This window comes from Solenopsis invicta, chromosome 3, assembly GCF_016802725.1.
Source record: "Solenopsis invicta isolate M01_SB chromosome 3, UNIL_Sinv_3.0, whole genome shotgun sequence".
Classification (NCBI taxonomy): domain Eukaryota; kingdom Metazoa; phylum Arthropoda; class Insecta; order Hymenoptera; family Formicidae; genus Solenopsis; species Solenopsis invicta.
The window spans coordinates 88,318-107,834 of NC_052666.1; the positions used below are offsets into that span (position 1 = coordinate 88,318).

Below are 19,517 nucleotides of genomic sequence, written 5' to 3' on the forward strand. Positions count from 1 at the left end.
AGCTCTGATTGGTAATCTGATTGATACTTGATTGGCTAAGCGAGCAGCCATATTGTGACCACAGCTGTTTGTAAAATGATACGAATGGTGTTATTGGTGCTTGATGACGTTGGCGGTCCCAAAATGGCGATGGAAGACTCAATTGGATACTGAAGGTTGTGGTGGGGGTTCGATGTTGCTTCTCTCTTTATATAGGACTCTACCCATCTCCTGTCTCCTCTCGGCGATATATCTCTGTCCTTTGCTCTTCACATTCGACTGTGATTGGTCAATTCTTATGGCTTACAACTTATGTCATCAGCTGATAGCTCATTGTAGAAAACTCATTATAGAAAATGGCCTCTACTATCCGAACGTGTTTGTTACGCTCTTCTGGACTTTTCAGATATTCGTTAAAAAATGTTCCACTCGTGAGCAACGGTATGCTAGATGATGAATAAAAACGATATCGTCTTATCGTTTACAAAATTATTCATATAATTTACACGTACATTTAATCCACATCAATTTTTTCGCTGACACAAAGTTATAACATTTTCAGATGCACGTTACTTATTTACTAAGGTCGATCCTTCGCACCTACTGAAGACGCACGTCCCTTTGCTATACGATACGAAGAATTCGACATTCTTCGTAAATAGTGAGTAGAGAGTTTTGGTAGGCGTAACATCTTATAGATTTGGTTTATAACCTAATAGAAAATAATTGGTAATAATCTTACCTCTTCTTTCACAGAACCTGCGGAAGAATTGTGGAAAGGCGTGACGAGTGTTAGCAATGCGGGAAGGCGCAGAGGTAGAGCGAAAGGCTTGGCGAGAAAGAGAGATTTAAACAAGGGTCAGATTATCGGCGTGGGAAAAATTCCTATACAATTTCCTGGCCTCAATACTCCTGTGTTTCGAGGAAGAGAACTCGTTCAACAGCAAAAGTTACCCGTGGATCCCGAAAGGCAGGAAAGACTCGCAAAGCTACGGCAAAGTTCACAGACTAGGCCAAAACGGATAAAATTATCACCATTGGAACGTGGTTGGACGAGCGCCCAGATGGGTGGTCGAAGGATCGGACCGCCCGATCCTATTGGAGAAGGTTATTATTTGCCGTATCGCATCTTTTCAACTTAATATTTTCGATGCTCCGTACTCTCGTCTATTAACTTGATTTTTTTCTACTTTTGAGTCCTAGCAACCCTGTGATAACAAACAGTGATCGCATAGTGCCTATTGTTGCGTTTCAGATACCTTTGAAGGCTTTGAAACTTGGGTATTGGAAAGCAAAATGGTAAATTGTATGACTGGTAATCTAGGACGTAAAAGCAGATTCAGTACATTTGTCATAACGGGAAATGGAAATGGTCTAGCTGGATTTGCACTGGGAAAAGCACCTGCTCAAAAAGCTGCTATAAAGATGGCTAAGAATAGGGCGGGTCTAAGGTTAATGTATATTCCTAGATACAAGGAACATACGGGTAATAATATGACTGCGTTTCCCTCAGTTTCTTTTTCTCTCTCTCTCTCTCTCTCTCTCTCTCTCTCTCCTTTTAATAATGCCCTTCCAATCTCTGTGTATGTCGTTTTCAGTGTTACATGACTTTTTCACACAATTTGGAAACACAAAGATATTTGTTAAGAAAATGCATCAAGGTTACGGACTCGTCTGCCATCGTGCGTTAATAGCATGTTGCGAAGCGATTGGCATAAAGGATATGCATGCCAAAGTAGAAGGTTCCATAAATTTACAGCACATCGTAAAAGCTTTCTTTATCGGTTTATTACAACAGGTATGTTTTTCACCTTGCAATATATTCCGAGTGTTTAATGCATCTCTTTAGATATCTTCTCTTTGGATAGATATTGGGAGATGTCGATCTCGAAACGGACTTTTTACATGCAAAGCTCTTAAAATTTATTAATCTCTCTTTAAATTGCAAAAAATTGACAACAGATTTCTTAAATTTATCTAAATGAATACTTGGGAACTGTACAAATGTACACGCGCGCGCGTGTTATTAACTGCTGTTTTATTATTTATATCGAAATATTGATCAAGATAAAAGAAATAATCTAAGCCGAGTATTTGGTATTCCGTTATGATAATACGCAAATGTAATCACGCTACGTGTTACATCAGCGAAAAATCATTTCAGTCGAAAGTCATTGCGTTATGTCAGATCAAATTTAAAAAAAAATTTTTTTTTCCAGAAATCGTATCAACAACTAGCGGACGAAAAAAAACTGCATTTGGTTGAGTTTAAATCGGAAAACGGGAATTATCCAGTAGTGATCGCTTCACCATCGGAAGTTAGAAAGCCAGAACAAGTGGCGTCCCACGAGATCCTCGATTTTACTCAATATGTTTTGGGTGGTAAAGTAACATTGGAAAAAAAGAAAAATCCGCCATTCTACACGAAACTTCCATCTTGGAAAAACAGATTGGTAAAGCTGGAACGAAGAAGGCATTTTGATGAAACAAAAATAAATCTAATGGCAGAGTATGGAGCGTTGCATAGTTTTCTAACTGAAAAATATCCAGAGGCTAAGCTGCGACCTAAGCCGAAGCGAAGCGAAAGTAATGAAACGGAGGAATGAAGGGTATACTCTATCGATCATTATATTCTATACGTGATTCTAAATAAAGTTTTTAGATCAGCCCCTGGAAAAATACCATGTTATTCATTTATTTGCCATTATTCTTGTCATTTTTGCAAAAGCAATTCTAATTGGACGTGATGATAGCACGCGTTCCGAAACTCATCGAACGAGTATAAAAATCTTTTTATCGAGAGGGTGCAAATCTATGTTTTGATATTTTATGACGCTCATAATGGCGCGTACTAATTTGTAAATATAAATTGCCACGATCTATACGCTTACGATTGAAATGGATCTAGATACAGCTTACATTGGTAATCACATTTATCTATTTGAGACATTTTCAACAATTTTGCATCTGTATTTGCGATTTTTATTTATAATCTAATAAAATATTACTTGCGATGTGAATATTAATATATGAATGTTAATCAGAGTATCAATTCTTTGTGTGTCAAAGAAGGTATGAAAAGGTATAAGTAATGTACATACGTCACCCGAGATGTGTTCGAAACCCCTCCTCCCAAGGGTTCCTGTCATTTTATCTTTATTGTTAAACGAGGATAAAATGTCATCTCCCGGAGGGTGAGGAGGATACACTCGGGAAGGACGGTCCCTACACGCGGAAGCGGAGTGTGAAACTAGAGCGTTTCACTTTCTATTTTATACTCTCTTGTCTCTCTCTCTCTCTCTCTCTTTTTTATCGTTAAACTTGCTTTTGTTGCTAGAACCGTTGATTCACGATTGGGTGGAACATATTCAGCAAACGATAAGAAAGCAAGAGCAGGAGCAGATTACCAGCGCAACCGATTTTGCCATGCCATTCATAGGTAAGCCCAACGAGAGAGAGAATAGATTGTAAGGCGTGCGCAATCAAATAAGAAAATATCGCGAATATCGTTTGGCGAAGGGAAGGAAAACGAACGTACGTTGAATTAACGATATCGCAGATTGCAAATTGTTGATGTCTTAAAATGTTGTTACGTCTGTCAGCGATTCCAGCGTCTATTATGAAAGCTGCCTTCAAGATAGCAGAATACTTGGAGCTAGAGCCAAACGTCAAGTACATGGCCATCCAACTGTACGACAGATTCATGTGTAAACATTTTTGGGAGATTTACAAGACTGAAACTACGAATGATCCGTCCGAAGCGTCGTGGTTTGAAGCCTGTGAGAAAGTCTCTGCTGAAGCCAAACTGATTTTAATGTCGTGTTTTCAATTGGCATGTAAAATGGATTCTCATTCTACTGCTTTAGGAATATCGCAGGTACATCGAAAAATAATATGCTTTACAATTATATTGTGATAAATCATCCATTGTCATCTTAGTATTGTGCCGTTTGTTCCACTATATTGTAGATTCTCAATGTTCTATATCAGATTGACAAAGAATGTGAATATACGCAAACGATCATTTCCTCTTCGGAAATAAAAGTTTACAAAACGGTAGAATTTAAAATGCCCCTTTACACCCCGTTACACTGCATCGAAATTTTTCTGGCGGCGACAGGTCTCGGTGAAACACCAAACATGCTTAACGTTTCGATAGATTTGTTGGACTTGGCTTACCTAAAGGTTTGAATCGACTCGACATTCAGTGTATCATCTATTATCATATTTCTTTTTTTTTTTTTTTTTTCATGCAAAATCTACTTACACCACATACGTATCTCAGCTAAAAAAATTATAAAATACTTCCAGCATGACAAATTGTATTCGCAATTTGATTTATATTACATGCGCAAGGACATTCGAAATGCAGAATGTATATCCAGGAAACTGATGTCACTGAAATCAAATATTCTTTTTTTAAGTGCAGCGATAATATATTGCACAACGTACTTTCTATGCTTGGATTCGAATGCCTCGGAAGAGCGAGTTATCGTAGCAAAATTAGCAGAATTGTCAAATACCACGGATACTGATATTTTTAATATGGCCAACACACTGCACTTTATAGCAACGCAAGACTAATGTCATAAATATAAATATGTGAATGTGTGCGTGCGTGCGTGCGTGTGTGTATATACACATATGTATATGTATAACGTACGAGTGTGTATTATAAATATATAAATATTTTGCAAACAAAATTAAATTATTAATTATATGTTATAACGCATGTAATTGTATACATGTTTTTATTTATTTATATGTATAATAAAATGGATAAATTTGAATAATATAATTTGTATATTACTTTAAAATGGTTAAATTGCATAGATATATAACGAATGAATTTATCACACAATGAAATCCGCGAGAAGCGTTAATTGTATGTAACAGGGTGAGGAGGACCGTCTCTCCTTCGGTAATACCACTGATTATTCCTAACCCAAGTTTTTCATCGTTTTAATAATTAATTAAAGATATTAAATATCGTATTTTAAATTTTAAAGTTTTGCAATTGCGGACTATTCTTAAATTTCACTGATTCAGCTAATCGCGGAAATGGGTGTGCGAACTAGAGTGGTGAATTATGGTGAATGGATCCGAGTGAATCAGTGAACCGGCCCTACGAAACGAATTACTAATTCTACGATCCCCCCCCGCCATTCACTTGACGACACTTTGACTTTACAGTTTACTGTCAGATCGGAATCGGAAACAGAAAATATATTTCATCTGACGTTCGTCTTTAGCCTCGATAGATGTGGATAGATGGTAGGTGGCCCCGCTCGGCGCTCGCGCGCAGTATCATTGACCCCGATTAAGTTAGGTTAGGTTAGGTTAAGTTTGCTCCTTTCTCTTCTCTCGGTCGCTCTCGTTTCACCCCTTTCACCGTACGCTCTCGCGATCCATTCATCCGCGCTACTACTATCTATTGTATTTTACTGTTACTATCCGTTCCGCGAAAAGTTGACTCTTTTCCCACGCGAACGACATCATTTGATATCATTCATCGTGACGACTGCAGCAGTGCAGCTTTGTCACTGTTCGTCGCGATTTTCACGGCTGCTCGCAGTGCTCGCTGCTACAGTGCTACGCAACGCAGAGATATGCGCTTGTTGCATTCTGCACTTTCTGCAGCAGGTACGAGATCAAGTCGACAACTTTCGTAACGATACTCTCTGCTAACGATCAGCTCTCTTGATATTGGCACAAAAATTTCTAAGGAAAATTTTCTATGCCGTGATAATTATACGATGACAGGTAGAACTGTACGAAATTGTATTCCGTAAGTGGAAAAAAAAATCAAAAATAAATCCTCGTTCCTGAGAGTGTGCGTGCGCGTGTACAGATTACCAATTACTGCGGACTATGTAGTGCTGCGTAGTCGCATAGTCGCTCGACTCTATTCAACTCTATTCACGACGCAGCCAGCAGTGAAGCCAAGTGGAGCCAGTCTTGGGCAGTCTGGGCAGTCTTGGGTCTCGGAAGCATCGAGTCCTTTTAATGGATGGAGAGGAGACAGCGTTGTTCTCGCGCAAGGTGGTTGTAAACATAGTTCGCGTCGTCGACAACATTCCGCTGGGACGTGTCCGCGTGAGACGGACGAGAAGGTGCAATGGCGAAATCCGTGCTAAGCTCGGACACCCTACCAAAGGCGGGTCGTGTAAACGAAGGTGAGATCGTGAGACACGCAATTTTTTTTTTTTTTTTTTTAAATTATTCCTCAAGCTCGCTCGCTCGTCTATGATTTGATGCGTGCTCACTCCTTCCTTTCACTTAATATATTTTATATTTTGGTACAAAAAGCTTGTTTTCCATATGAGAAACACGCGTGAAAAAACGAATCAATATGCGAGTTTGAGAACGAATAGACGAATAGGCGAAATATTATTAAAGGAGCGTGCGTGACGCGCGATTAGTCATTCCATTGGCATTCGTAATATAGATTTGCACTTGTGCAATTTTGCAGTATGCCGCGAATGGTTGGTTCATGAGGATGGTGCATTGGCGTATCGGCTTCAGGATGAAGAAAGTATGTGAAAATTTTATACTCTAATATATTAATGTAAATGTGTACATGCAATAATAATTTTGTTGAAAATAGAAGAAAAAGTTAAAATACTTTGTACAATATGTAGATGCTTAGAAACATTTGAATATTTTACGCATATACAAAACATGTGTACCTACATCTGTTATTAAGATCTGTAAAAGGTTTATTTTAATATATGATTCTTATGATTCATAGTTAAGGAACATTATACCGGCAACAAAACTCGTAATGCACAGGTGAGGGAAGATACGCCACGAGCCAGAGTCGAACAGGAATTGGAAGCACTGAGATATCAAACTTACATTCAACAACAGTTAGTAATATTATAGTTGTATTATTTAAGAATAGAGTAATTTTATATTAATGTTTTATGATTTTCCCTTTTTTTTCTTGTCTTTTTTGTTTTGTGTCAAAGGGAAGAGAGAGATGCTCTTGTTGCGAGGCAGTTTGCACTTTCTCTGGAGCGAGAGGAAAGGCAAAAAGAGCGCGAATTGCAAGAAATGATGAGATTACAATTAAGATTGGGAGATGAAGCTATGCAGCAAGAATTTGAAAGACGTATGCAAGAAGAAAAAGATGAGGTAAAAAAAAATATATATATATGTATATATGATATATAAATACATATATATGCACCCATGTATGTACACACCCATAATTTTTTAAGGAGCTGGCAAAAAAGATGCAACGAGAAGAACACGACGGTCCGGAAGACGAGCAATTAATGTTGGATCAAAAATTGGCGATGGAAGCGCAGGATGCCGAATTGGCACGAATGCTTCAGGAAAAGGAGCGTGCAAAAGCTCGTAAAGCACGAGAGAGAGCGAGGCAGAAGAAACTAGAGCGTCTGCAGCAACAGCAGGCGGATGAACAGAATCTCACGGAACGACCACAGAGACCAGACAGACTAGACTTGAAGACTCCATCGATCAAGAGTCGAACCCGTTATCCTGCCAATTATTCTCAGTATTCGGAAGATCCCGAAGAAATTCAGACACTGGACAATCCCAGTGACAATGTACAACAAATGGCAAACGTCGCGACCATTATCGATCCTACTTATAACGTGCATCGAGGTACTACTTCGAGCAGCTCGAGCAGCACGATAAGTCCCACTTACGTTTTGCCGACGCCACCGCAAGAACTAATGGCAGATGATGTACCGTGTTACATGCCAATTCAAGGTCAGCGACGAAATCAGGCTCAATCGCCGTCTAACGCTCACGAGGAGAAGCACAAGCGGCGAGTTAAAGACGGGTGTAAACATCAGTAAAATATCATAAAAGTTAAGAGGGATCAATATTTTTTACAAAAAAATTCCTTTTTTTCTTTTTTATTGCCATCGAATGATGACATGAATTAATAAACAGTATTCATTTTTAAGGACTGTCTATAAAGAGAGAATTTCGTTATGTATTGAGCATTGATTGATAACATTTATGTAATACACACGCACACACGCGCGCACTTTCGCAAAATGTGTGAGTGAATGAATTTCAGAATTTTATGATTATTTTATAAGTTTCTTTATATTAATAGAATGTACTGCCATATGCGATGATGTAAATCAATACTGCCATACGTTGAGCAAATGAGTATATAAATGTGCCTTTTAAAAGGGGCATTTAAAGAAACCTAAGAGCCTTAACTTAAAATATTAATGAATTACTCAGCAGTAAAATGAAGTTTATAACTGTTGATATCCGAATGGATAGACTGTACCGTCCTCGATTTTCTTTTCATGTTTCTTGATGGCTATACACTCTGATGTACATATAAATATGTATTAAGTATATAAAGACACTAGTATATAAATATTATTTTTTAATGTTAACACGTGTTTTTCACGTGTTAAAATTTTTGACATTTTTTATGCAAAATAAAAGCAAAGATTATAGCTTGGACAATCAGAAAACGATTTATATGAGACATATTTTTTAACTTGATGCATTTGTATGCGACAAGTAATCGGTATTAATGTACAAATATTGATCAACTACAAAAGAAATTATCATTGAATCTCGTAATTTACGTAGATGGGCCAGATATACAAAGTGCAATTGAAACGCATGAGCAGATTATGACAAAAAAAAATTGAGAAATTATGGAAACTTTTTTCCAAATCATGCTTTAAATGATCACATTTAAGAGAATCTTTCACGTTTCCAACACGTTAAAATTTGCTCTTATAAGATCACCAATACATTTCTACTACACATATCCTTCAACGCTATAAGGATTCTTCATAACATGCTTAATTTAATAATAGATCGTAATTACTAAATCCTTTTATAGTCAGTAAGATAGAACGTAAGGAATGACAACGCATATTGCCAAAGATAACACTTTGATGTTGGCCTTTCAAAAAAGTGTTGAGATGATATAAAGAAAGTGCACGTACATGTGCGCATTGCGTATGGGTAAAGATCTAGATTCAACGATTCTTGCGTATTACGATATTTTTTGAACTTTAAAATATACAATAAAATATGGTACGAGCAAGCTTTCAAAATATTTGGACTTGGGCATATATTGTTGATTATAATATATCAAAGAGAAACGTTGGAATTTTGCAAAAAAAAAAAAATTGTTACGCAGAATATACTTGTTCGTCTTCAAAAAAAAACAATATCTACAATTACTGTAATTTCAAAATGACACCTTTATGAAACGCTTTGAATTTATTTATTATTAATACTCTGACATTATAAAGGACCTATTGTATGTATACAATGTATTATTTACTAACTTATATAAGGATCGTGTACTCGGAAGAATAAGAATCTTTATTGGTAGTTGTTCAAGATATTCCATTAGAATATATATGAATTCCTTTCGTAACGATTATGTCAATTGTAATGAGAGTGGAGTTTTCCCTCGTTTGATACTATCACATATTACCTTTCTTTTACGTTTATTGTGTATCGATACAACTATACATGAGCATGTTAATAAATTATTTACAAAGATATGATACATCGTCTTCTTGCCGAAAATATTATAAGGGGGCTGTATTATATTATATGCAAAGTGTGCAGCGAAGAATCCTGTGTTACAAAATGAAAATCTAAAAATATTATAAAAAGGAACTGACAGTAGTATATCTTTTAAAAATGTACGTAAACGGAATGAATATTATTGTAATGATAAAAAAATGTGTGCGCGCGCGCGCGCGCGCGAATGTGTGTCGATGTTTGATATAATACATTGTTTAATTATTTCAATTTTTCATAATTTATCGTTAGAATATATTTTGAGACACGACGTTCATTGTAGTTTCATATTTTCCTCCACTTGCCAATTCGTGTATCGATATAGAAATAATACGATACTTATATGCGATACGAAGTTGTAGGAAACGTAATCTTTTTTTCTTATGCCACGACATGTATAATTAATAATATAATTTAATTCAATTATGCAAATTTACATAGTATCTTTGATAAAAATAATTTTTGAAAGTTTACGTTATTGAAGACAAAAGAAAGATCAAAGTTCGAAAAATAGTTGATTTTCCCCAACCATAACTTAAATTTATAATTCATGTCAGAAAAAAAAGAATACATTAGCTAATCATCGGAGTATTGAAAGAAATTTATTTGTCCATAAAGAAAAAAATATCAAATTCTTCATCTTATTAAAGTTGTTTTATCTTTACAAACAATATTGAACTTGTTTGCCCACTAGAGTACCAATATTAAGTAAAGCGATTGTTTTTCCTTTTTTTAACTAGAATACAGTCCAATCTTTTACTCTATGATTATCAGCATTCGTAGTTGTTCATCATATTAGAGAAATTACTTTGTACTATATTTTTATCCAAATATAGACGCTGAAACTGGTCAACATTCTTTACGTAACGTTATCTAATATTTCTTTTATTTCACGTACCATTTCGCGCCTATAAGTGCTAAAACTTAATCCTTTGCAACGAGTAATTTCGGTCGTTTTGACAAAAGCGCGTATAATAAAAATTAAAAAAAAAAAATGTAGAAATGGGACAAAAAATATACAAAATAAATTTACAAGTAAATTGAAAGATTTACAAAACCAAAATGTGCGTGATGTGCGGATTCGTCAGAACTTGCGACAAGTTTTCTTCTTTAATCTGTTGTATTTTTGGATCTTTTCAATACAACGAATCTTTTTCGAAATCGCGATCCATAAGTGTTTTTGACTAAACGAGCATGTTGACCGGAATCGACGATGCCATGAGGTTTCTTAATAATAGTGGGCCGTTGTTGTCCTTCCTGATAAGAACTCGGTATGAACGAGCTTATTTTTCTGTGAAAAATAAATACAAAGAATATCAACTAAATTTCTCTGTCTCCCCTTTATGAAAAGAAAAGAAAAGAAATACAAACGATTAAAGCTTGAAAAAAAAGTACACAGCGACGAAAGAAGAATGTGAGAAAAATTATCAAATCAATTAATAACAAAGAAATAACAACCTACGATGTTGATTCGAAGAGATGTTTTTAGATCTGGTTTGGGGCGGTGAAAACACATATTTCGGTACTTCTCCAATGTCTGTAAATTAAAGAGCAGGATCTCATTAATTGTAAATAGTATTTAATCGATTGTAATACGCATAAATTATGTAAAAAGTTGATAAAAATAGAAATCTCTTAAGGAAAGAAGAGATAATTCAAAAGATAATTTACTAAGTAATTTTGAAAAGATATTATTTGTAGAGCGTTTCTCCTCGCGACACAAGATCATTCTTTTGTCAAATCGCAATCCAGTTACCTTTCTCACTCGATGGCACATCATCCATCTTTTCCGGCAGCGAGAAGGAATATAGATCGCTGGACTCTTGACTCACGCTGATCTTACGCGGTCTCCCTCGTTTCGGCTTCACCGTGTTCTTTTTCGTCTCTTCGATCGTCGCGGTTGACGCTGTCCTTCTTTTGGACGCTGGCGAATCTTGCACGATTTCACTATCCATCCTTTCAACTTTATCAAGTTTAACTCCATCCTCACTTTCCACAGGCTCTTCCGCTATCGGCGATACCGGCGCAATACTCGTCGCGACCATACTTCCGACTCTCTTTTTCATCTCCATCTGTGTCACATCGACGCTACACGCTCTTCTCTCTCTGACATTACTTTGCATAGCCTTTCTCCGGGTGGATCTCGTCTCTCTCAACGGCGAATTTAAAATCTCTTCCAATTCCTCCGGTATGGACAATACGGACGTGCTTCGAATGCGCGCATTTGTCGTTAATCTATCGATCACGGTCTCCTTGGATCTTACGGTATCTCTCGTGGCGATATAACTTCCGGACGTCCTCGATTCCTCCTCCTTCTCCTCCTCCTCTTCTTCGGCGACCTCCGGGATGATCTCTTTGACGACACTACTAGATCTACGTCGCCGTGATTCTTCTATGGACTGCGCCGTCAGCTCCTTGGGTACCGAACTACCGCGTCGTTTCCGAGTCGTTTTAACAACAGACTGCTGTTTCGAACGTCCAAATCCCTTATCCAAATCCCTCGTGGATGATCTCAATGATCTGTTTGTCGTTGCACCATCTACGGATACGTCGGACGATACCGAAGACTTTCTCGCACGGCGCGAGGACCTCTTGTTCTCAAGGGCGTTCTCCTCGTCATCGCCCCCCCTCGTCAATCTCGTGACGAACGACGCTCCGCTTTCCGATCTCGTCTCGCAATCAGCGAAATTCCCCTCAGCCACAGAGGTGTCCGCCTGTAATTCTTTTCTGGCGAAAGAAGCGAGTCTCGTGCTTCTTCTCACCGATAGTTCCTCACCGTCCTTGACGCTCTCGGAGTCATTATCTTTCGTCTCGACTCGCAGCATCTCCTTCGTTACGGATGCGCATCTGCGACCTCTTCTCGCTGACCGTTGCGCGTCGGATTCCCGATTTTCCGATTGCCGCTCAAGATTCTCGTCCATCGTCATCGACGTCATTAGAACGTCCTTTGCGAGAGAACTCGCTCTTCGGCCACGTAACTTTCCCAAAGGAGAATCCATCTTCACCTCCTTCGCCGTCGAGCTCGCTCTCCTCGAACGTGACATTTTTTCAAGATCTAGCACTCGCGGAGACGGAGCTTCCTCAGCGCCTGTACCTGACGCTGTCACTGTCGAATCCGCGCTGTGCAATCCATGCGAGGAAGGTCTCCCTATACTTTGAAACAGAGAATCCTTCGTCATCGAGCTCGCTCTTCGTGAACGATTCATAATTTTCTCCGGTTCTTGCCGCACCGAAGTATTTGCTATATCTCTTGCTATCGAACTTGCTCTACGTGATCTAGTCACACGTACGGATGAAACATCCGTGTTTTCAACTTGATTCCTCTCACTTTTCGAGATACTTTGAGCATCCGACAGCTTCCTCTCGGCCGTCTCTTTGGGTACGGCCTCCTCTTTCTCTTTCTCTTTCTCTTTCTCTTCCTTTTCCTCCTCCTCCTCCTCCTCCTCGTCGTCGTTGATCTTGGCCTCGTCGTCTATTTTGCACAGTTTTACATAGCTCGAAAAAATGTTGTTCGACTTGTCATCGGCATCGGACCGCAGTGGAGATGTCTTGGCGAAACTTTTCTTCGCAACACTCTCTCTTCCACCTGACTCCTCGTCGACTCGATTAGATTCCTCACCGTTTTTCTTCACCTGGATACTCTCAGTGACGTGGGATTCTTGTAAATTGGAATATCTACCACGTTTCACTTTTGGCTCTTCAGTTTCTCTAACACTGGAATCGGACTCATCGTCCGTAATAATCGGCATGTCGCATAGCGTGTGCTCCGAATGAACGATTGGCATAGACTCTAGAGTCTTTACTTTATTATTATCCGCTTCATCAGGTACTGCCGGTGTCGTAGTTCTGCTATTCACAGATTCGTCGTCGGTCATATCAACATCATTCATTATCCGTATCGATTCTCGTAAGCCGTTGGGTTTCGTCACGCTACAATCTTCCGTTCCGTGTCCCGGATTCCAAGTTTCGTGGGACAAACGAGAAGCGGGAACTTGACTTTCCAAATGCATCGGCGTATCCGATAGACTCTCGAATGTCTCCTCGTGTTCGTCATTATCCTCGCAATCGTCTTGCAATCGAACTAGCTCCTCGTCCTCGTTCTCGGACTCGTCCGAAACAATCGGACTCGATTCCGCAATTTTTTCAGATTCAGACGGTACGGGCATCTCGTAGTCATCATTTTGTAAATTCGAACCAACTTCCCTCGCAATTCTTCCGTTATTGTATTTGTTCTGTCTCGTACTATTCTCCGTACCATCTCCTTGTTTCGCGAGATCGTTTCCATTGCTGCAATCAGGTCGTTCAATGTCCACAGGTCTCTTGGACTCGCTTATCACGTCAACATCTTTCTCCATTTCCATCTCGTAAACGTTACTCGAGTCGTCTTCCTCCATCGTTCGCTTCTCATGAATGGACGTTTGAGCAACTATAATCTTTGTAAGTGGAGTAGACGAAATGGCGAATTTATGATCCTTGCCATGAACGTCATCACATACCACGGACGATCTCCATTGCGACGAACTGGTGCGTCCTGATCTTCTCGAGTAACTCAAGTCGACGCTACTGTCGGGGGACAGTACGGAGGTCGAGTAGACGGAAGTGGACGTCGTGGAACTACGTCTCCTCGATGTACCTGAGATAAACGGTTTGTTCATCCTTTGATCGGAAGTCGACCAAGTTGTCGCGATGGACGAGTCTGCGGAGGAACCACTCGATTTCCTCGCGCAAAATTCCTCTGGCACTTGCACGGACGATTGTAAGGCACTTCTTCTGAGACTAGGTCGCGGACGGGCGTAACAATAAATCTTACCGGAAGTACCGCTATTATCACTCAAAATTGCGCTTTCGCAATACGCTGATTTGCTATTCGAATTTGGACTAAAGAACGCATCGTTACTCGCTTCGTTCGAACTCGGAAGAATATTGGTCTCGTTAATATTCTCTTCTCGCTTCCTTTCCTCCTCCTCTTTTTTTTCTTCTTCTTCTTCTTCCTCCTCCTCCTCTTCTTCTTTTTCTTCCTGCTCCTGTTCCTCCTCCTCCTCCTCTTCCTCCTCCTCCTCCTCCTCCTCCTCCTCCTCCTCCCCTCTCCTCCTCCTCCTCCTCCTCCTCCTCCTCCTGCATCTGCACCGGCACCGGCACCCGCTCCTGCTCCTGCTCCTCTTCGTCATATGCCAAAGTTTTCATGCATTGATTGATATTAAAGCGTATCTGTCTATTAATTTTTCTCTCCTTCTCGGACAATCTATCGGTGACGACGTCCTTTGCTTGGAGCGTAGCGGTAAAAGACTCGCTTGAATTTCCTACAAGTTGTCTAATCTTCAAAATTGACTGCGGTGTCTCTGGAACACGATCCTTGTCCGTGGAGGCGTTAGGTTTGCGCTTTACCAAAGGTGTCTCAAACGTTTTCATTAATTCTGATTCTTTCGAAAGTCGCTTACATTCCGGTGAGACATTCCCGTCCGATAGCTTCCGGCGTTTTACGTCATCCGACAGGTCATCCGTATACTTCTCGTTTCCTTCGTAAATTTCACCAACCGTGCGTTTACCGCGACTCTTACGCATCAGCGCCGGGAACAACACGCAGTTCATATTTACGCTGTAAGTGTTGAGCCTCAAGGACGTGCAGGGCGCACTGACAAACGGAATCTGGCTCTTCTCTCCTCGTTGATAGGTTTCTTTGGCCTTGGTGATGACCGTTTCGTATATACTGCGCAACTGGTCGTGGCTCTTGCGATGCGACATTGGTCTGGAATAGCGCACTTTCAGATCCGCATCCGAATTTGTGATCGCGGCCGCGTTCGTGGAAAATCGTTTCGTGACGTCAGGCAAGGTCGTGTCGTACGCGCCGAGCATACTGAACGACGTGGACTGCGCGTCCTTGATCAAATTGGACTGATATCGTCGTATCGGATAACCGCCGCCAATTACTTCCGCGTATCGGCATCGTTGCAAATAGTACAGCAATCGCAAATCTTCCATCTTGTTCTCTTCGAGAAACTTGACGAACACATCCTCCTCTTCCGAGTCTAAGACTAAATGCAGAATTTCGTCGAGCTTATCGTATCTCTTGCACGCTCGAAAGAAGCTGGTTAGCAGTTGTTCGTAGTGACAGGGTGGCCGACGATGGAAAGCGGACTGCACCAGACCGTGCTCCACCGAGAGGCTCATCGCCATACCTTGTTCCTCCATGGAAGACAGAGGAGGTTTTCTCACGCGAAGGTACACGAGCGCCAGCTTGTGTTGATTGTTCCGCACCAGAGTGCGCAACACGAGTCTGTGATGCCAATCCTTGATGTCGGAGTCGCAGACTAACTGGCCGGTAATCGTGTCGAGAAATTCCTGATAATTCTCGTGATCGAGTAACCAGAATGCCTGGGTGAGCTTGATGAGGCTAGGGCTCATCATGAACGCGGACGGATATTTGATCAACTGTTTTACCGCCGGATACAGCCGCTGCAGCAGCATAGCCAGGTCCATCAAAAGATAAATTGTGATTTGATGTCTGCAACTAATTTCATTCGCTTCCGTCTGATGACAGTCGGTTAAATAAGATCGTAGTAAAGATTGCAGCGATGGCGGTGGATAGCAGCCATGCATGGAGACGCTACCCTCTCTTTCCCACTGTGCTTTCAATGTAGAACATTCGCGAGTTATCAGCTCGTCGATAAACAAATCTTGTTCGTTCTCGTCATTGCTGCCATTCTTTCTCTTCGAAAGCTGTGCTCGTTTCTCTCTATAAAGCACCGAAAGCTTTTCATAGGGATAAGGCACTCTTAGTGCTAAAGAGATGGATAGAGTTTTCTTTTCCTCTTTTGGTTCTCGCTCCGCTTCCGCTGCCGCCGTCCCCTCCATTTCTTCTTCTTCTTCATCTTCATCTTCATCTTCATCTTCCTTCTCCTCCAAATCTTGCGTTTCGGGCAACAGTCCTACGTCATAGAACCAAAGGAGTACTTGGAAATACGTGGACACGCGTCTCAACGTTCTTCGTTGCTTCGTCAAATCCATCGTTGCGGGCGGCAATTTACCCACTACATTTGACAAACATTCCAATTGCTGTGAGCAAAATCGCAAAGTTTTCACGTCAGCTTCGCCAATGCTGCTGCCTGACTGATCGAACAAAGGAATGCAGAGCCGATCCGCAATTATTTTTATCGTAGAAGCTCTCTGGACGCCCCACTTGAGAAAAGTGGGATACAAATAAGAGGCACTACCGTCCGACCACTCTATGGCGCATTTTATCAGAAAAGTGGACCATCGCTGTTCCAAGCAGAGCGACAGCAACATTTCTCGTTGGGCGTTCTGATCGCTGGCGAACGAGCAATCCGAATTGAACGGTATCAGTCCGACGGAGAGACATCTGTGAAACGTATCGAACGGCTGTATCAGTACGGCTGGACCCGCCGTAGCTATTTCGCGCAGCAGGTCAGTCTGAATGCCACGTGTCATCCAAAACGTCAGTTTCGTCGTGCTCAACTCCATCCATTCGAATGACAAGGAGTTGGGGTAGAAGAGTTCTTCGGGTGAGCTCGGGCTATTGCTGGAGAACTCTTGCAAACTATGCGGGTTATATGCGAAACTCGCGACCCGATTGTCACCTTCGTTTCGCGCATCCGATCGTGTACGATAAGTTGCCAATATACTATTTGGATTCTGACACTCGCCGATGGTGTGCGGCATTTGCTCTTTGTACCATTGATTCAGATCAAACAGAAATACTCTGTCATTGGTCGCGATAAGCAACAGATTATCCTCGCCTCTTCTACTGACCGATTCGGTCTGTTCCGGATTAGATTCTCTCTCAATGGTACATAAACCGACGACCTTGTCTCCTTCGTTCAGTTCCGTTTCAAACTTCAAACTGGGATCATCTTCCAAATTAAAGTATAAATTTATCTCTCTGTCACAGTATTTCCTCCCAAATAACATGGCGTACATTCGCAATATCGGTGGCGCTTTGGCCAATTCGTCCTGAAACACTACCCACAGATAATAAAAAGGTCTAGGATCGTCCGTGGGTTCCAACAAAGCCAAATGCGTAACCATCATGTTCTCGTCGATAGGTGTACTGATCCATCCTATGGAACCGTCGTTTTGCCAAATTATCACTCTGCCCAAACAGCCGGAGATTAAACAACCAATTTTTATAGAACTAATGATCACAGTGGTCAGACTCTCGCCGAGCAAAGGAGACGATTCAAAATCTTCTCTGTTAAAGCCAATGTGTTTTTCTATACCTAAGGAATATATTGAATTTTTAAGTAATATGTCACGGATTAATCGATATTAAAATTAAAGATTCGTCAAAGGAAGATTTGCATATAGGGTAATGTGGGGTAAAGTAGGGCGGGTTTTCGTTTGCCTCCATACAAGTGTCAAAAAATTGAATTTTTCAACAATCAATGATTGTTCTCACTAGAGGATGAAAAAAACTAACTTTCTATAATTGTGGAATAAAATATAGTATGTCCCTCTCTTATTTTTATTCTTTGTTTAATAGTATTTATAGTATTAATATACTTAAATAAGTATTATATTTAATGTCATACTTACGGTCATTGAGCAAATTGTAAGCTGCATGCTTTTCTCGAATGGATTGACGTCTCTCTCTACCGCGAATTTGTTTCGTCGAAGAAAAGTCTATCTCTGCCGGTGACGTTTCGTCTCGAACGACAGATAAATCGTGCGTGTCCCATATAGTTCTCCGGAGATCAATCATGATATGGTGAAGGTTACGCAAAGCTACACAAGCCATTCCATCCATTTCGCTTAATACATTATCGGACCTCTTATCATTGAATTCCTCCCATTCCGCACCACCCGCCACAATGCATACTTGTTCTATCCCGCATGGCATCTACAAAATTAAGTGCAAAGAGACAATTTTTAAATTGCAATTCTTAACAATTTTAACGATTTCTTTAAAGGCACGTGATTTAGAAGATACTCGAATAATACTTACGCGTATAGCTCTTAAGACGCGGGATGTGGTACAATCAAATATACATACTAAACCAGAGGAATCTTTTAGTTTGCTCGCACAATTATCTATTCCAACCAACAGCAATGGAAATTCTCCAGATTGCGCGGGAAATTGGGAAACGGATGTTACAACGCCACGAAACGTCCAACTGCTAATGCTCTCTCCTATCTTCACATTGAAGACTATCAAGTGGCAGCCGTAGCTCAGCCAAGCGTACGTCGCATCGTGCAGGAATCCCCCACGGCAATCACTGACGCTGTCGTGCTCTTGGAGGTTCGCAGATTGCGAACCGTACTCTAAATTCTTTAACCAGTTTGACACTGGAAATTGAAGATTCACGATCCTGCGAATCTACGGGAAGCGAGAGAATCAACAAATTATCGATATGTATAAGCAAGGAGCTCCTTCACTCATCTTAAATAGGCTCAAAGTAGAAAAATCAATGCTCAATATTTAAAACTATCGCAATAGAATAGGAATAGGAATAGGAATAGGAATAGAAAATAGGTTATAGGTCGCGCCAAATAATTGAAATACATGTAGCTTAATGTAGCGCGTTACCTCGCAGTTGACTTCCTCTAGCTCCCTCATTTCTCAGGCCAGGCTACCGAAATAACATCGGTGAAAGCCGTTGCATTGAAAAAAAAAAAAAACCTACGTTCTTGCTGGTTCTTGCAACGATCGTAAGTAGGTTATGTTAGCGCCAAACCTCACATTCGTTCTCGTGACTACTGGCCGGGAGGCACGACGGGCACGTTCATCATACGTAAGAGATAAAATTGCACGTGCGATTGCACGGAAAGTAACTTATCGGAAGAACACTGTGATGGTGTAATTTGAAATTGTGTTACGTACGAAATTGAGATTACCTATCATTTATTTTGCTACTCTTTCTTTTTCGCTTTAACGCATTTTAAAAGCGCGAACCGATACCACTACTACAAGTACTAAAAAGCGGCACTCTGGCACTGATGGCACTGAGCATGCTGGGAATGCTGGGATTGCTGGG

The 19,517-nt window shown here is 40.4% G+C and overlaps 4 protein-coding genes across 4 annotated transcripts; 3 read left to right on the forward strand and 1 right to left on the reverse strand.

The window, feature by feature from the left end:
- The first annotated feature begins 269 nt into the window (after positions 1–269).
- Positions 270–2,658, forward strand: LOC105206159 (28S ribosomal protein S5, mitochondrial). Its single transcript, XM_026137221.2, has 6 exons — positions 270–420; positions 542–640; positions 736–1,086; positions 1,235–1,465; positions 1,578–1,777; positions 2,199–2,658. The coding sequence occupies exons 1-6, from the start codon at positions 336–338 to the stop codon at positions 2,583–2,585; spliced, it is 1,353 nt and encodes a 450-aa protein (XP_025993006.1). The 5' UTR covers positions 270–335; the 3' UTR covers positions 2,586–2,658.
- Positions 2,659–2,797: 139 nt separating this feature from the next.
- Positions 2,798–4,237, forward strand: LOC105203295. The gene is made up of 4 exons (XM_011172069.3): positions 2,798–2,902; positions 3,317–3,418; positions 3,582–3,856; positions 3,949–4,237. Exons 1-4 carry the CDS (start codon positions 2,878–2,880, stop codon positions 4,168–4,170), a joined length of 624 nt encoding a protein of 207 aa, XP_011170371.2. The 5' UTR covers positions 2,798–2,877; the 3' UTR covers positions 4,171–4,237.
- A 1,049-nt stretch (positions 4,238–5,286) lies between these two features.
- On the forward strand, positions 5,287–9,506 carry LOC105203298 (coiled-coil domain-containing protein 50). The gene is made up of 6 exons (XM_011172074.3): positions 5,287–5,622; positions 5,910–6,155; positions 6,452–6,514; positions 6,731–6,848; positions 6,951–7,116; positions 7,203–9,506. Exons 2-6 carry the CDS (start codon positions 6,098–6,100, stop codon positions 7,806–7,808), a joined length of 1,011 nt encoding a protein of 336 aa, XP_011170376.1. The 5' UTR covers positions 5,287–5,622; positions 5,910–6,097; the 3' UTR covers positions 7,809–9,506.
- LOC105203297 (protein ELYS) lies at positions 9,433–19,497 on the reverse strand. The gene is made up of 7 exons (XM_026137223.2): positions 19,070–19,497; positions 18,488–18,859; positions 18,079–18,382; positions 14,668–17,762; positions 11,285–14,519; positions 10,987–11,065; positions 9,433–10,819 (listed from the first exon to the last, which is right to left on the reverse strand). The coding sequence occupies exons 1-7, from the start codon at positions 19,097–19,099 to the stop codon at positions 10,639–10,641; spliced, it is 7,296 nt and encodes a 2,431-aa protein (XP_025993008.2). The 5' UTR covers positions 19,100–19,497; the 3' UTR covers positions 9,433–10,638.
- Between the last annotated feature and the right edge of the window lie 20 nt (positions 19,498–19,517).